Source organism: Pecten maximus, chromosome 17 (genome assembly GCF_902652985.1).
Source record: "Pecten maximus chromosome 17, xPecMax1.1, whole genome shotgun sequence".
Classification (NCBI taxonomy): domain Eukaryota; kingdom Metazoa; phylum Mollusca; class Bivalvia; order Pectinida; family Pectinidae; genus Pecten; species Pecten maximus.
The window spans coordinates 21,147,876-21,171,298 of NC_047031.1; the positions used below are offsets into that span (position 1 = coordinate 21,147,876).

Below are 23,423 nucleotides of genomic sequence, written 5' to 3' on the forward strand. Positions count from 1 at the left end.
CCAATAGGGGAAATAGAGGTAATTCCTTTAAATCGCTACTATTCATAAAGTTATGAATGGATTTAAACCCAATTTGGTCAGAAACATCCCTGGGGAAAGGGGAACATATTTTGCATAAATGGTGACTCTGATCCCCGAGGGGCCAAAGAGGCGGGGCCCAATAGGGGACATAGAGGTAATTCCTTTAAATCGCTACTAGTCATAAAGTTGTGAATGGATTTGAACCCAATTTGGTCAGAAACATCCTTGGGGGAGGGGAACAGATTTTGCAAATGGTGGCTCTGACCCCTAAGGGGCCAAAGGGGCGGGGCCCAATAGGGGAAATAGAGGTAATTCCTTTAAATCGCTACTTGTCATAAAGTTATGAATGGATTTGAACCCAATTTGGTCAGAAAAATCATTGGGAGAAGGGGAACAGAGTATGCATAAATGGTGACTCTGACCCCAAAGGGGCGGGGCCCAATAGGGGAAATAGAGGTAATTCCTTTAAATCGCTACTAGTCATAAAGTGATGAATGCATGTTCTAAAAACAATTCTTGTGGTCTTTCAGACCTTAGAGAGTCTGGACTTCATTAATCTTTAAAGCAGTTCGGATTCCCACACTATAACCATATATAGCATTGTTTGAGATTTACAAATAAAACAAATTGAATATGAACATTATTTTGACATTTGGTCTAATCCAACCAGGTGAGAAATACAGGCCCCATGGGCCTCTTGTTTTTTTCGTTACCGAGAATGCAAACATGATAAGGAACCCCGTATGTCATGTGATGCCTAAAAGACATAGTGTAAACGGACTAACTTTGATATCAGATTTTTTGTAACGATTCTTGAAACTGTAAAACAGGTGATGAATCTGAGAATACAAATGCCGTGTTAAAGTTGATTTTGCTTCATATCTAAAGCTAAATTGATGGCTTTTGAATCTGCTGAAAAAATTGATGCTTTATCCGGTAAATAAAAATGAATATGTTACCATATACACATGCTACTGCTTCTCTACCGTCATCTTTACATCCATCAGTAGGTAAATATTTGGATATTGTAACAGATGGTAGACAAAGTAGAATGTTATTGACGGTATTTGATTTTGCGGTTTTATGTAAATCGAAATTGATATTTGATTTTATTACATTTCAGGGCGATATATCTGTTTGATTCTCTGATTCGATGATTGATAAATCTGAATTAGCGCCAGGGGTGGGGCTAAAAGAGGTCCAGTTTTGACATTATTGATAGTAACGTCCTCTTTGGAACTAAGCAATGTATGACATGGTAACATTCCTAGGTGGCTGGGATTCAAATTAATATAGGTGATGGGGCTAATCCCCATGCGCCTTTGGGGATCAATTAGACAATGACAATATCGATATCAACCACTTCCTCGCAGGAACTAAGCAATGTATGACATTTATATTTCAGTGGTTACATAAGTGACAGGGATTCAAACGTATACAAATGCTGGGGCTAACCCCTCAAGGCCCGGAGGGGCAGAGCATCATGAAGCATTTTTTTTTTATTGCTTCTTGTAGTTTTGAGATCCTCTCCTAATCATATACAGCATTGTTGGGCGTCGAAAGATAAAAACATCCATGTAACAATAGGCCCTGTGGTCTTTCGCCACCCCTAAAGACTAAGTTTCTCTAAACACAATCATGTTGAGTCTGAGCCTTGTTTCAGGGTTATATCTTGGAAGCAGTTGGAAATCCCCGCTCCATTACCATATATATTATTGTTAGACATCAGCAAATACAACTATTAATGAATTGAACATGAACATTATTTAACGTTTGGTAAAATCAACCAGATGAGTGATACAGGCCTCTGCAATAATGGGGGGGGGGGGGGGGGGGGGGTGGGAGGGGGGGGGTGGGGGGGGGGGGGGGGGGGGGGGGGGGGGGGGTCCCGTCATCAGTTGGAACATTTATGTTTCGCCCTGCAGTCTGAAAGTGACTGTTCATTATCCTCGATTGACCCATGAGCCACTGCTTTCTAGAAGTTTAAAAGGTGACATAGATAGTGAATGGGTGTATGGTTATCACAGATAAATAGTATGAATAAGGAAACCAAATATCAAAATAGATAGTAGTTCTTCTAGGGCTTGGCAGAGCAGAAATCCGGGCCAAAGTTGTGTGTTGTGAAACAAGAGTACCTCAGGGCAGAACAATATACGCCCGTCCAATGCCATATTGTTGTATACTATTTTTTTATCATATATAATAAAATTGCATCACCTTAAACGTGGCATGCTGCAAATGTCACTTTTTCACTTCGATGTCAATATTTAATATTCTGACAGTTTAAGGAAAACAAGTACTCGAATCTTCATCAGATATTGCAATAACCTTCTGGAAAGAAATAATTGAATCAGATGTTTTTGTTTTCTATTTTTGGGGGTAGGGGGAGATTGTAACTTTATACCATGACTCGAAATTTTCAAAGAAATCGGTCGGAAAATATAGGGAGAAATCTTCAGACAAAAATCGAATATTGAAATAAAGGGCATTATCTTCTGGAAAAACTGTTGAAATCAAATTGCATTTGGAGAAACATATCATGATGTTAAGAGATCTCACAAACAATCGAATACTGAAATAAACAAAGGGCAATTACTTTTCGCAAAAATGGTAAAATTGAAATTCTTTTCAAGTAACCAAGACTTCCTATCAGGATCATAATGTGGTCTAAGTTTCAAAGGGATCTGTTGACAAAATGTACGAGATCGCGAGACAAGAATCACAGTAACTTTTGCAAAAATCGTCGAATGACAATTATTTTCGGGAAAACACAGCATATCATGAGTTTCAAAGAAATCGGTCGGAAAATGTAGACTTACAATTTATACACTGAAATACACAAATGGCAATAACTTTTACGAAAACAGTCGAATCAAAATTCTTTTCATGGAGACACAACTTCATATCACGATGAAAATTTGAAAGAAACAGGCCGAAAAATGAAAGAGATTGTTTGGCAAACGAATGTTTACGCCGGACGGACCACGCCATACCAGAATATTCCCGTTAAATTTGACCTGAACACTCAGTCTCCAGTATCCCATTAGCCAACGACACGGGATGTCACACACGACAAACAGGTTGTCCCCTTTTTATGTAACAAAAGTTGATCATACATTGTGACACCTACTCAACCTGTATTTTTCCATTCTTATTGATAATACATGTTTCCCCCTGAATATGGACCTATCAATGAACTAACATTGCAATGTCCAATATGCAATTCAATCCAACATCGATGATAACGTAAACCCAGAGAAGACGCAAACCGGCATTTGTCCTTTCCTTTACTGGTAGAAAATGAAATTTTGTAATGTGATAATTGTCTCGTGTTTCATTATTAGACTGTTGAATGGTCAGTCATTATTACTAATGAGATATCTATGAATAAAAAATAATGACGGTGAACCATTATAGGTCTATTGTGCTCAGATATGTCAAAGAATTGCTATAAGCAACCCCTTTTCTAACTCAATAGAAAAAATATCTCGTTACATTTCTGATGAAATATTGGTAATTTGAATCATGAAACGGTGGTATAATCACCAATTGTCGTTCACATCACGATATCTTTGTATTTATTGTCCGTTATATAAGCTTTCTCTTGATTGCCTGTCTATTAATAAGATGTATTTTGTTTGGCTGTGCATAAATAAGATGTATTTTGATTGGCTGTGCATTAATAAGATGTATTTTGATTGGCTGTCTGGCATTCCTGCAAGCATGATATGGTTATCCTTTAATGATCCTACACATCTCTTCGACTTCACAACAGGAAGGCATTTAAAACAGACACATCTCGGACATTTTTAAGTTTAATTTGAAGAAACTGTAATTGTAACGATTTCAAAACAACTGACACTTCTAGCAGACGAGGGGAAGGTGTTTATCATTTAAGGACTAACAACACTTTTTCAAAAACGGTAAAGATAATATGACCATTACTTCCTGTAACAGTACCGGATTCCGCTATGAGAGTCTACTGTTTATACCTGTCTTACTTGGAACCATCATTGGTATTCCGGGAACTATAATTACGATGCGATTCTACAGGAAACGAGCAAAAAAGGCATATACTTCGACGGCATTATTTCTCACTTCTTTGGCTGTGTTTGACATGCTCTCTCTGGTCACGACCATTCCACCAGCCGCCACATCAATTTTTCTTTGGTACGTTGACGGATGGAAGGAAAGCGTCGCAAATTCTGTAGTGGTCTATGTAAGCCGTATACCAAAATACTGGTCAAACATGATAGTACTTTTGGTTGGGATTGAACGGGTCATGGGTGTCGTTTTACCTCATAGGACGAAGCACATTTTCACCAGACGTGTCGGTATTGTGAGTATCATACTCGTCATCATCAGTGGACCCGTGATACTTTTTCCGTTGTCAATAGAACCACCAATGGTCGTTGTTCCGACAAACGGTACCATTACGCATGTGCAACGGAAGACTCAACCCTTGATTGACCCTGACGTGTACAGTGTATTTCTGTTGATGGTTTTCGTTTTGCATTTCGGTATTCCGATTGTCGGTGTCTTGATAAGTAATGTTTGCTTTGTAACTGTGCTATTATATAAATTTAAATCAAAGAAAGCGGCAAATGCCAGAACAACAATGACGCCGTCTCAGGTAAAAGAATTACGTACAACAAAACTGGTGATGATGGTCACGGTCATATTCATCGTTTGTGTCTGCCCGCTAGTGATCTCATATCCAATTCTATCGAGTAGAAGAGAACCAATTTCTATAGGAGTTTTTTTGGTGTTCATTCCAGTGTCCAACCTTCTGGAAACTCTAAACTACTCAATGAATGTTGTCGTTTACTACATTGGAAGCAGTAACTTCCGAACGGAAACTCATGAAATGTTGTCCAGGGTAGGTCGCTGCTGCAAAACGGCAAAAGTAACTCCGGTGGTCGCGTTTGGAAATAAATAAACTTTGGTGAGTTATTCTCGTTATTTAGGTGTAGTTCTATTTCAAAATCATTAATCATCCATTTGTTTTGAAGTGATGTGTTTGTGGTATACAGTGCATATCTTGTATTGTTTGTATGATATCAACATATGCCACAAGCCCACAAGAAAAGGGGCATTCCTTCGTTCGGACATCAGAAACATGCACAATTTCTATTGATGAAATTTATGTCCGAACGATGATTATATGAGTGTTTGTGCATATGAAATAACCACCGAAATGGACAAGAAAAAGGCGTATCGTATATATTGTATTTTTTTCAGTAATTAGTGATACCGTATAGCGGGAAATTTTAGCGGGGCTTTAATTTGGTAATTTGGCGGGTACCTATAAAGACCGCCAAACTTTAACAAGCAAAGAAAAAGTGATATGCATCTTCAATTGGATGTCCACATTGGCACTGACGGTAATTAATCAAATTTACTCTATATAGGTCATTGTTAAGTGTGCTGGATTTGTTTCTTAGTGTAGCATGCAATATATTTAATTTTCTATCACCGAAAGAATAATAATTTGGAACTACAGAACTGTTTTTGAGGGATTTTTAAAGGATGGATAAGACACACTATTTCTGATTTCAAGATCAAGTTGGTTCCACTGGTTCCAATATACTGGTAGGTAATAAATATGCTCAACGCCAAATTAAACCCCTAGATTTCAGGGAAAACGCTAAATTTTAACCCGCCAAAATTTAACTTTAAGTTTTCATGATCAAATCGCCAAATTTTAGGACCGCCAAAATTTCCCGCTATACCGTACTTCATTTTCAGGATCCAATACTGGAAAAACTTTACTTTGAGAGTAGAACTGTCGTATTAATATAAAGATTATAACTTTTACCACTAGGGAAAAATACATAATCTCCAGTAAGTTTAATTTTGACGACCTTAGCTTTATGCAAACGAAGGAATGTCCATTTAAAATATTCGCTTTACACTTGATTACTTCGGTTCCTGTACACCGTTAACTTTTGGTTTCCTTTGCAGGTTAGGTTTTGATGTGATAGCTTTTCAAATTACAATTAAAATCCTACAGATCGTTTTAACAAAATCCAAATCTGATCTATGTGACACAAAACATACAACCATGATTAATTTTCCTTTTCCGTGTATTATTTAGCCAATCAAAATTATCCAAGTCAGGTACGCTTAACGAGTCAGTCAAATGGCAAAGTGCTATATACATGTATAAACATTATCAGTTTTTTTTCAATAGTTGCGAAACAAGTTAAATCACTTTATAAAAGTCCAGGTCCAAATGGAAGCACGACAGGAGTCATAATAGAAACCGGAATATCCCGGGGATAAACCACGTGGTCTGGCAGGTGACCCTATTCCTTTTAACGTCGAATCGGGTAATCCGTTCTATTCAATTTGTTGAATATGTAAGCCTTACGGCTTATAAAATACAAATTACAAAATTAATACATATAGGCAATAAAGTGTATTTCTGGTGGTTTTATAAAAGGATAAGTATGGTTTCGACAGCGGTCCGTGAAACATATCAATACCACATTGAACTGTATTCTTTGATAAAATCACCAGAAAGGCATTATAATCCTCATATGTTTTTTCCATAGTTTAAATTGTGGTACTTAAAATTTTGAGTTTCATTTTGCTTTTCCTCGAAAATATACCGAAATAGCTTCAATATTTTCTTTGTTGCTTCAATATGGCGAGAATTAAAATTAATTCTAAGCATTTACAATATATAACACCGAAACTTTTCTCACAATTGTTACTCTGAAGATATTTAAAGATGTTGTTATGCGCCATCGTAGGCCTTAGACGGAAAGAAAGTCAGCTATACGAATTAAAATCAAATGCTTGATTCTGTACGAAATTCCATTGGGAAAAGATGACGTGTTCAACTGTGAAAGAGTTTACATTCTAGATGGATACATACGGTCCAGAGACAACAGTATAAGGCCTGTTAGGGACATTTTTATTAGACAAAACACAGGTACTCACGAATACAATGATCAGATCGGATTTAGTTAATCATTTCAAGACAATTTCCGCAGACATACAATGCAGACACAACACAGAACGTGTAAACAATGAGACGTAATATGAATGTATCAGTTGCTACAATGTACAACAATGTACAACAATGAACAATGTTTTTTTTCTATAAATACCCTTCGCAAGAAGATGTGGCACAACATTTACCCTCGTGTTTTCTGCATACACGTTTTTAATAACGTGTTCAATACCATGCTTAATTTTTTTTTAACTGGTTCCCTATATTGTGGTGTGTAATAACGCTTGAATTTGGGCTAGTGTAGCAATACATGTATGCGAAATCGCGCCAAATTGTGTGTGGAGTACTGATTCTATCTAAAAATAAAGTTCAGTAGCGTTTGGTTGAAATCAGTAGAGTTTACACAATCAGTTCACCACTGAATGTAAATAGATATAGAGAGAATTTAAACAGATCATGGTTTATAGTCTGACCATAATGACCAGTCATGTTGAACTCTTCGTTGAATATTCAAAGAAGGCTATCCTAATTTCTGATTTTTCCCATTGATTTTAAAATATTCCAATTTTTCATTGATTTTCAAGTATTCAGTTTCTTTTCACTGATTTTTGTTAAAAACAATCTTCGCTTAATATTGTAAAATAAACCGATTTTCTATCATTGTATATTGGGAAACATTCGATTTTTTCAGTGATTATTGAAGAAACATGCCAGTTTGTTTTCATTCGTGCTCTAAGATATTACAATGTGAATCTTTCCATCGATTATTGTAAAATATTATATATTTTTCATTGATTATTGGTTGATTTTCCATTTGTTTCCAATTATTATTGCAGAATATATATTTTTGTCATGTTCCGTAGTTTTCATTGATTATTGTAAAATGTTCATTATTGTTCATTGATTATTGTAAAATGTTCATTATTGTTCATTGATTATTGTAAAATGTTCATTATTGTTCATTGATTATTGTTAAAATTTCATTTTTTCGTTGAAATTTTTGATTTTTTAACGATTAATGTTTTACAGTCAATCATTAATTAATTATTGTAAAATGTTTTATTTTTCATTGATTGTCATAAAGTAATTTATTTAATTTCACTGATCATTGTAAGAGTTGTTTTTATTCATTGCTGTAAAATATTTCAATAAAAAGATTTTCATCGATTTGATTTGATTTATATTTTATTTTCATAAACATATAGCCATATGAATTAGGCACACGGTTTCAAACGTAAACTAAGCCCGTTCCATATACTGTTTATACAATCATATACACAGACGAAATTTAAATCGGAAAAAATTCCGGAACCTCCCGAAAGACACATTCGCACTCGCCATGTCGCATGCACGGGAGGCTGTCCCAAACTAAATTACACCAGACATATATCAAATGTGTGGTATAACATCGGACATACATCAAATCTGTGTTATACAATCAGACATACTGTTATCTTATGAATCATGTCAGCATAGTAACACGTACCCATTGTATTGTGATATAGGATGTTTACATGGAACAATTTAACTTGGATTAATATGTCGGCATGTCTAGTAGCAAAAACCACTATAATATACATGTAGCCCGTCGTCTACATCGAACAATTTCATTTTGACGTAGCTCGCTTACATGGAACAAATTCATTCCGAAATGAAATGTCAGTGTTTAAATGAAAAAATTTCACTTCGGAATAGCATGTCTACATGGAATAATTCATTCTGAAAAAAACCATGGCAGCATGATTACACGGAGCAAATTCGATTGAATTAGCATGTCTTTGTACAACAATATCATTTTGAAACAGTATGATTTCATGGAATAATTTCATTCTGATCAGTATGTTAACATATGATAATATCATTTTAAATAGCATGTTACTTGTATTTGATTGTAACATAACATGTTAACCTGGAGCAATTTCATTTCGAAATTGAGGTTTTTGTAGTAAAACCAATATTTATGATATAATACTCACCACCATATAGAACAACATCATTTGATCTCCCAGGCCAGCGGTGGTCGAAAATAAGATCCACCCGGCCAGGGAAGGTCCAACAGAGGAATTATGCACGGCATATCGTGAAGGACTGAACCCTCGATATCGTTAACCCCTAATAGCAAATCAGAAAGATCCTGTTTCCTGTTGGCAGAACATTTGGTCTGCAAAACCTTCTCAATCTGGGCCAATGCTGAAGAGACCATAGTTCCTTCAACCAAAGACCTACCTGATGCCTTAGCTTCCAAGGGAAGAAAGGCACTTAAAGTAGAAGTCCTTTCAGGGATGCTAGAAGCAGAGGGGGTGGACAGATTTGGTTTGGTTTGGTTTATTTTGTTTAACGTCCTATTAACAGCTAAGGTCATTTAAGGACGCCTCCCGTGCGTGCGACATGCATGCGTGTGGTGAGTGCTAATGTGTGTTTTGGGAGGCTGCGGTATGTTCCTGTTTAAAACTTTTGCCGATTTATAGTGCTACCTTACAGAAGCATACTGCCGAAGACACCCAGCAGGACACCCCACCCGGTCACATACTGACAACGGGCGAACCAGTTGTCCCACTTCAAATATGCTGAGCGCTAAGCTGGAGTAGCAACTACCATTTTTAAAGACTCCGGTATGTCTCGGCTAGGGGACAGAACCCAAAACCTTCCTCACAGGGCGAACGCTCAACTAAAGGCCAAAAGTGAGGCATTGTCAAGGGAGACATTAGTATGAAGAAAGTTGTTCAGAGAGAAGAGAAAAGATAAGATCGTATTGCATGATCGTAAGAGGCGACTAAGTTTGGGATCTTGTCTTTTCTCTTCTTCTGAACAACCTTCTTCCTAATGTCCCCTTTGACAATGCCTCACTTTTGGTCTTCAGTTGAGCGTTCGCCCCTGTAAAAATGGTAGTTGCTACTTCTGCTTATCGCTCAGCATTTTAGGAGTGGGACGACTGGTTGGCCCGTTGTCAGTATAATGTGACCGGTTGGGGTGTCGTGCTGGGTGTCTTCGGCAGTATGCTTTAGTGAGGTAGCACTATAAATCGGCAAAAGTTCCGGTCTATCACAAGGAGACTTAACGCGTACATACCGCAGACTCCCCAAAAAAACACATACGCACTCACCACACGCATGCATGTGGGAGACTGCCCTTAAATGGTTAAACAAATAAAACCAAACCAACCCTAGACTTATTACGTGTGATAGTCTGATGGGACACGGGACAACACACAGTTCCACATAGTGTTTGACCATGTCAAACAGACGGAACATGTGTTGTCCCAGGAGCAACCTCGGCAGTTTAAGCAGGTGGCATGATCATCCCCCTCGAAGATGACATGGCCTCAGTCTCCTGACCGAGTGTTAGGACCCGAAGCAAGCTTCTTACCTCGCATACTGCTAGGCGGGCAGCGACCAGCAAAATCCAGCAAAACATAAAGTGAAAAAAATCACCGATAAAAATACGGAAAAAAACGTCCCGTAAAATGGAAATATAGTACGAAAAGTACGAAATGAAAGTAAACAAACTCAGTTGACTAAAGCAAACGGTGGAAATAAAGCGTGAAAAATAGACACCGCAGTACCGTAGCCAATACAGAAAAAACACTGAAATGCAAAGAAAAACCCTTGAAAAACGAAGCTCAAGTCGAAATCCTGCGGGAATGATGGCTGCCATAAGCGGAAGTGAGGTTATGGGTCATGCGCGGTGCATTCGTATCGGGCATTAAGGATATTCATTTTCATTTTTCGTAATGTAATTATGGGCTGCCGGAGGCGATACATTTATTAGCATAAATAATGGACGCAGGCTTGTAGCCTCTATATCTATATCAATATCAATACATAGTATGATATAAATATAATATTTATATATTATATATATATATATATCCTGTGTAATTAATGGCTTTATATTAGTTCCTGTACATTCATGAATAAAAACGGTTATTTTTCCAATGATCATCTAACATTATTTCAAATTTTATGACAGAATCAGCATTGACAACAATTTGTGGTAAGCTATTCCATAAATCAATAACTCGGTAACTGAAAAAATGTTTCCTTCCATCAAGACGACATCGCTTTTTGAATATTTTCTTAACGTGACCTCTGGTTCTACTCATATTGTCCATTTGGAAAAAGTTTTTTGTTATTCTACTATCGTATATGTTATTTACTATCTTAAAAACGTTAATCATATCTCCTCTGGTCCTACGGTGCTGTAGCGTTGGGAGATTTAACCGTTGTAGCCGTTCCGGGTAAGATATATTTTTAAATCCAGGGATCAGTTTTGTTGCCCTTCTCTGCACATTTTCAATTAGTTCTATATCTGTTACTTTTGATGGGTTCCAAACACTTGCAGCATACTCAAGGTGGGGTCTAACTAGAGCTTTAAATAGCATTTTGAACATGAGTTCGTCCAGATACACGAAAGATCTTCTTATCAGTCCAACTATACTGTTAGCTTTATTGACAATTAACTGTATGTGCGTTTTGATGTTTAAATCCTCATCTATGGTGACACCAATGTCCTTTTCGTTCTTGACATGTTCCAGTTGGATTCTTTCTCCTCCCGATCCTTCCATATAGTATTTTCGTTTTTGAGTTGCTTTAAGCGAAAGAACTTTACATTTATTAGGGTGGAATTTCAGTAGCCATTCGTCGGACCAATTTTGAAGATTATCCAAATCGTTCTGGAGTATTTTAACATCCTCGCTATTGCTTATTTGTCTGTATAATTTGGTATCATCAGCAAAGAGCAGCGATTGGGACACTGGTATTTCTGGTAGATCGTTGATATAAACAACAAATAATATTGGGCCCAATACACTTCCCTGGGGGATACCACTCATTACCGGGTACGATTTAGAGGATTCTCCGTTGACTATTACTCGCTGGCATCTATTTCTTAAGAAGTCTTTTATCCAATTAACAACCTGAAGGCTAACACCATATCCTGACAATTTCCTCAATTAACGTTGGTGTGGCACTTTATCAAATGCCTTCATGAAATCCATGTCTAGCTCCCCGCCCTTGTCTATTATCTCTGTCCAATTTTCCAGTACTGTTAGCAATTGTAGTTGAGTTGACCTTCCAGATATAAAACCAAATTGTTTGGGGCTTAGAAAGTTATTTTTATCCATATGTTCAACAGTGCTATCTCTCACTAATTTTTCGAGTGTCCTAACTATTACGCTTGTCAGGCTTACAGGTCTGTAGTTACCCGGGTCAGATTTGGATCCTTTTTTTGTAGATTGCGATACGCTATTGAACTGGCTTGTCAGGATGTTTTATGAACTATTTTGTTCTGAAAAAAGCATGTTCGACATAAATTTTGTTTAACGTCCTATTAACAGCCAGGGCCATTTAAGGGCGTGCTAGCTAGGTTTTGGAGATGGAGGAAAGCCGGAGTACCAAGAGAAAAACCACCGGCCCAGAGTCAGTACCAGGCAACTGTCCGCCGTGGGTTTCGAACTCGCGACCCTCAGGTGGAGGGCTAGTGATAACGTGTCGGGACTACCTAACCACTCGGCAACCGCGACCCCAAAATTGTTATAACATGTTATGATAATTGTTGAATATTCAATTTTTTTCGTTGATTATTGTAAAAATCCGTTGATGATTGTATAATGCAATACATATACACTGTATTTCATTTTTATTGATTGTTGTAAAATATTCTATTTTTATAATATGATTTCTCTGTACATCTGTCTACTTTCTGCCATGATAAATATATATCATATGCCGGGGATGTAGCTCAGTGGTAGAGCGTTCGCTTTGCATGTGAAAGGCCCGGGCTTCGATCCCCCGCATCTCCAGTTCAATAGTTATTTAATTTTGTTACCCTATTGAATGCGCACGAATATACGCATTCAGTTCATTACAGGATGTCTTTTTTTTTTAATCCTGGAAGGTGATGAAAATTTCAATAATCCAGGACAATAAAACAGAACAGGTTTGTTTACGTAAACGTTATTATAACAACAGTTGTTATATCAACATACTAATATCAGGTAAAAACTACTAAATCAAAGCAAACCAACATTAGATTAAAAATACCATTGTTTGTGGAGTTATGTAATTAATGGACGGGGATTTAGCTAAGGGGCTAACTACAAAACCATTTATGACCATTGAAAGTGGTTATTATATAGTGTGTGTACAACCCGTTACATTTAACCGCTTGAAATTAAATAATAGTGATAAAATTGACACATCCAGGTTTTACACCTGAAATTTCAAACATCTCTGAATCAAGTAAAAAAAAAAGTACAAAATATTGGTGGAGATGCGGGGGATCGAACCCCGGGCCTTTCACATGCAAAGCGAACGCTCTACCACTGAGCTACATCCCCAATTACGGGAATTTATGACAATCGGCGGTACGCAGAAACAACATGTTTTCGACTTTTTCGATAATTCCTCACATTGGGCGTAATGTAAGCGCCATGGACATTGGGTAATATGTATTTTACAGATGCTCCATCTCTGACAAAGAGTATATATGATCAATTGGGGGTGGGGGGATGGACGATAAGTCGACGGCGACTAAATTTGTGTCTTATCTTTTCTCTTCTTTCTAAATAACTATTTTCTTCCTAATTATGTCTCCCTTGACAATGCCTCACTTTAGGCCTTTAGTTGAGCGTTCGCCCCTGTGAGGAAGGCTTTGGGTTGAGACATACCAATCTTTAAAAATGGTAATTCTAATCCTGCTCAGCGCGCAGCATACTCGGTGTTGAAGGACTGCATAATTCGCTCATTGTCAGTATAATATGACCGGGTGGGGTGCCCTGCTGGATGTCTTCGGCAGTATGCTTCACAGTAATAAAGCACTATAAAGTCGCGTTATCACAAGGATACAAACACGAACATACCGCAATCTCCCAAACAAACACATTTACCACGCATGCATCTCTTACAGAGATGAAACTGTTTTTAAATGACCATAGCAAAACTATAAACCAGGTAATCAGCAGATGTTGATAAATGTTGTTTGTCCGTCTGCTTGTCCGTCTGTTCGTCCGTCTGTTCGTCCGTCTGTTTGTCCGTCTGTCCGGCCGTCCGTAAACATGCCCTGTTATCGCTATTTCTTGAGAACGTCTATTCCCTTTGGTCCCTAGATGTACATAAACAATATTGCGACTGTTATGTTATTTTGAAATTTGAAAGTTTATTATCTTTATTTATTATAAAATTCTTCGTGAATCCTTCTCATATTTACTATTTAGCGTCTCCTCAGTCCGTAGTTAAGAGACTGGCCGTAACTAAATGGCTGACAGGGTGCCATTTTGAATAAGATGATATTTCATTGGTGTTTTAAAAAAAATCACAACTGGTGTATATCCTTTGTTGTGCATTATTAGCTCACCTGGTTCGAAGGACCAAGGTGAGCTTATGCCATAACGTGGCGTCTGTCGTCCGTCGTCCGTCCGTCAACAATCTACTTATTCATAACCGCTGATCGGAATTGAAAAAAAAAATTGATTGGTAGCATCATGATGGGGTGGGGATAAGAAATTGTACAAATGGTGGGGCTTAACCCCTTTGGGGGCCTAAGGGGTGGGGCCAAAAGGGGGTCCATTTGGCAATATTGATATTAATGACTTTTTCTCTGAGACTAAGCAATGTATGGCATTGATATTTCAGTGGTAACATCCCCGGGAGGTTGGGATTCAAATTTATACAAATAATGAGGCCGGCACCCCCAACCCCAACCCCTGGGGTTTGGGGTCTTTCTCCACCCTTTTGTTTTATCTTTGAACCCATTCAGATCCCCACCCCATAATCATATAGCCTTGCTGGGCGTCAAGAGATGAACACAATCTTGACGTATGTAACAGGGTGTACTCATTGCACTAAGTCACACTTGTTTGTGCTGTTTTGGATGTACCCGTGTCACCACGGGTATATCGTGTCGTGAGCGAGTTGCACGTGATTCCACCTGCACACATCACCACCCTGTCTACCCTGTATGTCCCATTCACTCAGCACTTAGCTGCGAAGCAGGACGGAGCTCCTGCATAGATATATTCTATATTGTCACAGTATTGCCTTCCTCTCCGGTCGCTGGTAAGTACCTGTATACTAATTATATAACTGTATAACAGTAGCTCCGTCTAAATGCATTTTTAAATATACCATGCTATAAATAGAAACCGAAACTACACCTGTACATATATATTAAGTGATAGTTTCGTATCTTTTATTGCAGGTTCATATATATATAGAAAATAAACACATTGAAACCATAAACTCGTGTCGAGTTGTATCGCCGAGCTAGAAGGGTTACAAATGGCGCCCCACGTTGGGCGCCATTTGTAACCCTTCTAGCTCGGCGATACAACTCGACACGAGTTTATGGTTTCAATGTGTTTATTTTCTATATATATATGAACCTGCAATAAAAGATACGAAACTATCACTTAATATATATGTACAGGTGTAGTTTCGGTTTCTATTTATAGCATGGTATATTTAAAAATGCATTTAGACGGAGCTACTGTTATACAGTTATATAATTAGTATACAGGTACTTACCAGCGACCGGAGAGGAAGGCAATACTGTGACAATATAGAATATATCTATGCAGGAGCTCCGTCCTGCTTCGCAGCTAAGTGCTGAGTGAATGGGACATACAGGGTAGACAGGGTGGTGATGTGTGCAGGTGGAATCACGTGCAACTCGCTCACGACACGATATACCCGTGGTGACACGGGTACATCCAAAACAGCACAAACAAGTGTGACTTAGTGCAATGAGTACACCCTGTTACATATTCCCCCCCTTTCCTTGAATGACACCCGACATTCCCAGGATGTACCCAGTGTTGTCATACTATACTGGTTATCTACATCAAGGGTTAAAGCCACACTGACTATAGGAATACATATTCCAAGTTAATGAGATATACCTACAGATAGTGTGTCACAACATTGTACTAGTAACAATGAAGTTTAGGCGCACAGACTCAGTACTCAAGGCTATAAGGCACTTATATCAACCATATGATAACTTGTACTCTTTTACAAAAGACAAGGAGATTTACTACATATTTGGGTGAGATGGTTTAAGTTCACCCGGAAAGGTTATCACAAATTCACAAGGCCAATCTCATTGAGTCTATATGTACCTGTAGAAAGTTGTTCTGGTAGGAACAATATATGTAACATCTATAAAACAACTTAGTGATAAAATACAAACTAGATTTACCTACAACACCTGATATTGAGTGGTTGGGGAGCCCCCTACCTACTCACAGGCGAATAGGAGACATATTTTATAAAACAAGTTAAGGATAAAACCAAGATAAAATTATCACAATTTAGAATTCTACACGAATATTTCATGATCACCAGATCTCATCAGCTCAGCCTGTTGAGAGAGTACCCAATGACCGTACCTATCCGGTGGTTTACGTGTTCTAGTGGACTGTCGAACCACTGGTGGGCTCTGTGTTGGTGCTATGAGGGAACTTCCCTCAAGATCACCGATATCTGAGACTGTTGGATCACTGGTAATATCACCCAGTTCTACACTGGTGTCTCCAAGTTCCACTACACTGACACCCTCATCGTGATCTGTGACCTCAATGGATATAGGTTTCGGGGCAGTACCGGTCAGGGTATGGGGTTTTCTCTCTGGACGTTTCCTGGAAATTTGTCGCTGTACAGGTTCCTCATCGGATTCTGATACTTCAGAACTCTCCGATCCAGAGGACATGTCGATTGGGTTAGGGGGAGTTGGTTTGGATGACCTTGCTTTGCAGCGGCTCTCCTCGATGGGGACATCTATGGGCATAGCATTGAAGTACATCAACATATTCCGGTGTAGGGTCCGTTTACGTCCCTTCCCGGTCTCAAGTTGTACCTCGTATACAGGAATATCACTACTAGGCCTATTGATAACCTTGTAGGGTTCCTGTTCCCATCTATCTGCCAATTTGTTCTTTCCCTTTAGACCGACCTTCCTTACAAGGACACGATCTCCTATTTCGAGTTTTGACTCCCGAATCGACCTGTCATAACGACTTTTATTGCGTGCAGACACCTTGGCGGCCTCAGTACCAGCAACCTTGTAGGCATATTTCATCCTATCTCTAAGCTTACTGACGTATGAGGCATGGTCTGTCGCCCCTTGTTCACAAGGGTCTGTTCCAAGGAAAACATCCACAGACAGGCGAGGATGCCAACCGAACATTAAAAAATGTGGTGAGAAACCGGTGGCATCGCTCCGTGAAGCATTATAGGCTTGGACTAATGGCGCTACATAAGACTTCCAGTCCACTTTCTGGTGCTCCTCAAGGGTAGCCAGCATACCAAGAAGTGTACGGTTAAACCGTTCGGCTGACCCATTTCCCATGGGATGGTAGGGGGTAGTTCTGGTTTTCTGAACTCCTGCGATCTTACAGAGTTCTCTTATAACTTTGCTCTCAAAGTTGCGACCCTGATCACTATGGAGACGTTCAGGAAAACTGTAAAAGGCTATGAAATGTTCATAAAGTGCCTTCGCAGTTGTGTGTGCTGTCTGGTTCCGACAGGGCACAGCCTGAGCGTACCTGGTAAAATGATCAGTTATCACCAGAATATTTTCAATACCACCCTTCGAGGGCTCCAATGTGAGAAAGTCCATGCAGACTAACTCCATCGGTCTCGTGGTATGGATTGGTACCAGCTCAGCCCGCGGGCCTACTGGAGTTTTGCGTCTTATGCACCGTCCACAGTTCTCAACTCTGTCATCTACATCTTTTTCTAGACCTGGCCAGTAAAACCTCTGTCTAGCTAACCAAAGAGTTTTCTCCCTTCCCTGATGACCAACATCATCATGGACCCCTTTCAGCGCTAGGGAGTGGTATTGTCTTGGCAGCACTAGCTGTTTTACCTCCTGACCGTCTAGAGAGGTGGTTCTGTATAGCACGCCCTCGTGTAGATGAAACCTTTTCCAAGTTCTCATAATTTTCTGAACATATGGGGACTCATCCTTCCGGTTATTCCCCCTGGGATGAAAACCGGCTCTCTTAAGGTCTATAACCCTAGCAATATCCTTATCCTCCTCCTGCTGTTTCCCCCAATCAATTGTGCTAAGACCATCTTTACATGTAATACCCTCACTGGCCAGGTGAGAGGACAGCTTAGTATGGTCAGCAACACTGTCAATCAGTGGAGCTAGAACAGTTGAGGACTGGCATACAGCCTTAACAACATCAGAGTTACAGAATGATATACGAGAGAGGCCGTCTGCATCAGCATTGTTTCTCCCAGCTCGGTATGTCAAAGTAAAGTTGTAGTTAGCCAAAGCGGCTACCCACCTATGGCTAGTGGCATCCAGTTTAGCTTTACCCAGCACATAAGTCAGAGGGTTATTATCTGTTACAACTTCAAATGTATTTCCATAGAGGTAATCATGAAATTTATCAGTAACAGCCCACTTTAGTGCCAGGAACTCAAGCTTATGAGCTGGATAATTGCGCTCACTTGGTCTTAGTCCTCTGCTTGCGTACGCAATGACCCTCTCCTTACCTTCATGCTTCTGATACAATACACCGCCCAAGCCGGTACCACTAGCATCAGTATGCAAAATAAAAGGTTTGGTAAAGTCAGCATACGCAAGTACAGGAGGACTGATAAGCTTCTCCTTTACAGTATCAAACGCCACCTGCTGAGTATCACCCCAGGTCCACTCAGCTTTCTGTGTACGCTTTGATTTCTTAGACTTTGAAGCCTTGTTTGACTTGACAACCTTTTTTGACTTGTTAGCCTTCTTGGTTAAGTCATGACCCTGTAAAAGCTTATTCAGGGGTTGTACTATCTTGGCATAGTCTTTCACAAACCGTCGATAGTACCCGCTAAACCCCAAGAACTGGCGCAGCTCCTTCAGGTTTGTAGGTGCTGGCCAAGTCTTGACCGCAGATACCTTCTCTGGATCTGTAGCTATGCCATTTTCAGATACGACATGACCGAGATATGTCACTTCAGTTTTGAAGAACTCGCATTTTGATGGTTTGAGTTTCAAGCCGTGCTGGACGAGTCTGGCGAATACTGACTCTAGTCTGTCCAGATGTTCGTCAAAGGTACGGGAAAATATTAGGATGTCATCTAAGAAGATGAGGCATTCCTTCAGATGCATATCACCCATGCACTTTTCCATCAAACGTTGGAAAGTAGCTGGAGCACAGGTGAGACCAAACCCCATTCTATTGGTTTCCCAGAATCCCAGGTTACCAACTGAGAATGCAGTTTTTTCGATATCCGATTCCTCGACCTCCACCTGCCAATAACCTGAACGCAGGTCTAGCTTAGAAAAATAACGGGAACCATTTATGGTATCCACGGTATCATCAAAGCGAGGGAGCATATATGCATCCTTTCTGGTACGTGAATTTAGCATCCGGTAGTCGATGCAGAATCTAAGACTTCCATCCTTCTTTCGTACTAGTACGACATTAGAGGAAAATGGACTATTAGACTCTCTAATCACACCAGCCTCCTGCATCTCCTTTATATGTTGACGAACCTCCTCATACATGCCAGGTGGTATCTTACGATATGGCTGTTTGAAGGGCCGTTCGTCCAACAGTTCGATCTTATGTTTAATAAGATTAGTTTTACCTAAATCGAACTGACTTTTGGAGAATGCATGTTCCCAATTACCTAAGACCTGGCGAACCCTTAATAACTGTTCCTCGGTGAGATTAGTTTTATCAATATGCACACCAAGTTCTTCAGGTAGAGATAACTTTTCCTCCTGTGATGTTGGAAGATCGGAAGCCAAATTGTCTACTACCTGTACCTGGTTAACAGTACATAATATTGACCTTGGGTTTAAAACCACAGGCTTTGCTGAGATATTACAAAGCTTCACTGGTATTTTGTGAGTAGCTGTATTTTGCTTAATTTTCAGCACCCGAGGGCAAACAGTATACCGAGACGAAGAGTTCTCCTGGTTCTCTGTGACTAGGTCAGTTATTTCCGGGTCTACACCCCGGACTATTCCATTTATGACAGCAGTTGTATAGGGAGCAATAGTGACAGGTTTCTTACTCAACATTCTCACTGCGAATGAACAGGAGATACTATCCACTGCAGCCTGCCACTCTTTAGGTACTACTGAATCCTCCAATGTTGCCCTCTTAACTAGGCGAATGACATTGGTGCCCAGGATAACAGGACAAGTACTGTTATATTCTGTGTTGGGTACAACCAGCATCAGTACCTGGAAAGCTTGTTCTGCCATAGCCGGAATCTCAACCTCACACTCTATATAGCCTAAATAATTCAAAGTTGAACCATTAGCTACTGTAACATCCAATCCTAGAGTGTCTAAGCTCTGGAGTAGAGGTTTACATTGAAGACCTGTATAAAACTTTTCTGATAGGGTAGAAACCATCGAACCACTATCTATTAGTGCTTTGACCTTTTGACCTTCGACAAAAACAGGACTTTCATTCGACACACCCAATAATCTATCTAAAATATCTTGACCTTGGCCTTTTGACTTATGTTCAGTCCCTGATTGGCCGTTAGCAGAGACTGTATCTAGTTTGGGTGATCTTCATTTTTGGCTTTCCCTTTATTGTTCCACTTACCACGGCCTCTAGACTTGTTGTAACCTCCACGGCCACGACCTTTGTTCTGACCTGACCTTTGACCTGCATCTGCTTTATCACTTGTGGACTGTGAACCAAGTTTGTTCAAAATTTTGTCCAACTTACTTTCAAGTTGAGAGTTCTTCTGCTCTAGACTTTCTAGCTTTTTAACAAACTTATCTTCCATCTCAGTAACAGAAGCAATTTGTGGGTCAGATTCAACACTAATGGCATGCTGGTGTCCCTTTTTTGGCTGGCTTGCACCTGCAGTAGAGGAGATATTTAATTCCTTCTCCACTATTCGAATTTCCCTTAAAAGCTCATTAAAGCTAGTTATTGTGTCATACTTATGACGAGTCTGACTCTTAAGTTTGTCAGATCTCAGGGAAGTCCAAAACTTATGACGCATTAGGTCATTTTTAGCCGACTTATGTAGAGAACCACTCTCTATAGCAGTCTGCAGCAAAGCCTCTAACCGGCAACCGAATGCAGTGGCAGATTCATTGGATTTCTGACTAGAGTTAAAAAACTCCTGCATCAGCATTCCATGTGTGGAAATATCCCCGAACAAAGAATCTAATTTCCCCAAGATTTCCACAGGAGAGGCTTTATCACCTACAGTTAAAAGAGTCCTCCTTGCAATACCACGAAGTGACCTCCTAATGGCCTGCACAAGGGTGCTGGAGGTTATATCAGAGTCTCTATTGAGGCATCTGATCTCATACCTCCACTCCGCATAGGAAACATCTCCTTTTAAAGGTGGCTCTTCCCCTGAAAACTGGGGTACCTTAGGGATATATTGAGAATTACCGCCATACATACTTGTACCATGGCCAGAGTGGTCTGGTGGATGAGTTTGGCTTGTACCAACAAAACTAAATTTATGCATAGGCGTGCTAGCAGCATTAGGGATAGGAGGTGGTCCCCCATCAGTAACAGGAGTAATCCTGTACTTCCCAAGTTTTGCTAGAGCCTCTAACAACTGCTCCTCAGTCAATGTGACCTCGGATTTGTAGGTGTTGTAGGTAAATCTAGTTTGTATTTTATCACTAAGTTGTTATACTTAGGCCCAGGGTTCTTTCCCCACCCAAAGGGACTTATAGTTTCTTTAAATACAAATGTGTTGAATCTTGACTTTGTTTCTCGGTTATATCTTTGAAGCAGTTCAACATAAACATTATTTTGACGTTTGCTCAAATAAACCAGGTGAGCGATACAGGCCCTCTGGGCCTCTTGTATGATATTGGAATTATCAAATAAACCCAATGGCTGACGCGATTTCTCTATTGACATGTCAACGCTTTCATTCCTTTTACCGCTAAATTCAACTCGAGTTACTTCCCTTCGACTTTCTCCACGCACCTAATCTGATAGGAGAACTTTCATGTACAATCGCAGGGTCTCAGGATTTTCTGAAAAATAGCAATGCCAAACTTCATTTGTCAAAATCTAAGATGGCTGCCTGTCGGCCATTTTCTTTTCCCGATCAGACTCAAAATTGAAGGGGTACAACTTTGAGGGATTATTGCTGATGACGTTTAGATGTACAACATTTTATCCAGTTTCGGAAAACTATCAAAGATGTCCACCACAGCCTCTGATTGGCTAAAACATTTTGAGACAACTTTTGTTCCGTTGGAGGAATCAAAATTAAAATAAGAAACTGGTACGTGTAAGACACGCTCTAAGATGAAACAAGAAAACTACAAATTGGCCTCTGATTGGTCAAAATTAAGATGTTGACGAGTTTTCATAAAACGTAGGTAGACCACTGTAGGAGAACTTTGACGTAGTCCAGTTGGGATATTAAACAAAATACATGATTGTCTGGTTTGTGTATGTAGCTGTGACTAATATTTGTGGATTTTGAAAAACGGTCGCCATTTTCTCGGTCCTGATTGGTGGAAATTTAGGTACTGCCTGATTTTGCTGAAATTTGGTTCTTAAGGGTTTTGAAGGATTCCTCATACAACGGCAGAAGTTTTGAATATATTAGTTGTCGTGGTAATGAAATGTGGGCCTCTTTTTGGTACAAAAAATAGAGGATGTATGATTTTGCTGAAAATTGGTGCATTGGGGTCTTGGGTGTTGCTGAACACGGTGGCAACAGCTCAGAAAAGTTTGGTTGCCATGGTAATGAAATGGAGGCCTTTGGTCAAAAATTCAGATAGTGTCCGATTTTGGTGAAATGTGGTATGTAGTTGGTTCAAGACACTACAGACTAAAAAAATGGCCGCTATTCTGCTGTCTTCTTAGTGGAAATTTAGATTTTCAGTGCGATGAACATTTGTGTTTAAAGATATGACTTCATGAACAATATTGTGGTTTCTTTAAGCTTCGTTATCAATTGCGGGAGAGTTATGATTAATAGATATTTCGTTTGGAAAAAAAAACGCGTTTGACACATGTGTAACAAATGTGATCTTTGTGATACTAATATAATTTTTGACTTATTAAAAATGTGACTCGGTGAAATAAGTGACAAGTTTTTAGCCCACCATCATCAGATGGTGGGCTATTCAAATCGCCCTGCGTCCGTGGTCCGTCCCTCCCTCCCTCCGTCCCTCCGTCCCTCCGTCCGTCCGTCCCTCCGTCCGTCCGTAAACAATTCTTGTTATCGCTAATCCTCAGCAAGTACTGAAGAGATCTTTCCCAAATTTCATATGTGGGTTTCCCTTGGTGCCTAGTTATGCATATTACATTTTGAGACCAATCGGAAAACAACATGGCCGACAGGCAGACATCTTGGATTTTGACAATTGAAGTTTGTTATCGCTATTTCTGAGAAAGTACTGAAGGGATCTTTCTCAAATTTCATATGTAGGTTCCCCATGGTGCCTAGTTATGCATATTTTATTTTGAGACCAATCGGAA

At 39.5% G+C, this 23,423-nt stretch overlaps 1 protein-coding gene and 2 non-coding genes across 3 annotated transcripts; 1 reads left to right on the top strand and 2 right to left on the bottom strand.

Moving 5' to 3' along the window:
* The first annotated feature begins 12,710 nt into the window (after positions 1-12,710).
* On the top strand, positions 12,711-12,782 carry Trnaa-ugc. The gene has a single exon. It is a non-coding gene; the product is annotated as a tRNA-Ala (tRNA).
* Positions 12,783-13,247: 465 nt separating this feature from the next.
* On the bottom strand, positions 13,248-13,319 carry Trnaa-ugc. Its single transcript has one exon. It is a non-coding gene; the product is annotated as a tRNA-Ala (tRNA).
* Positions 13,320-20,499: 7,180 nt separating this feature from the next.
* On the bottom strand, positions 20,500-21,369 carry LOC117315213. Its single transcript, XM_033869358.1, has one exon. It carries the CDS (start codon positions 21,367-21,369, stop codon positions 20,500-20,502), a length of 870 nt encoding a protein of 289 aa, XP_033725249.1.
* Positions 21,370-23,423: the final 2,054 nt, after the last annotated feature.

Coding starts and splice junctions, on each gene's coding strand:
- LOC117315213 (XM_033869358.1), bottom strand. CDS start 21,369: ATGTATGGCGGTAATTCTCAATATATCCCTAAGGTACCCCAGTTTTCA.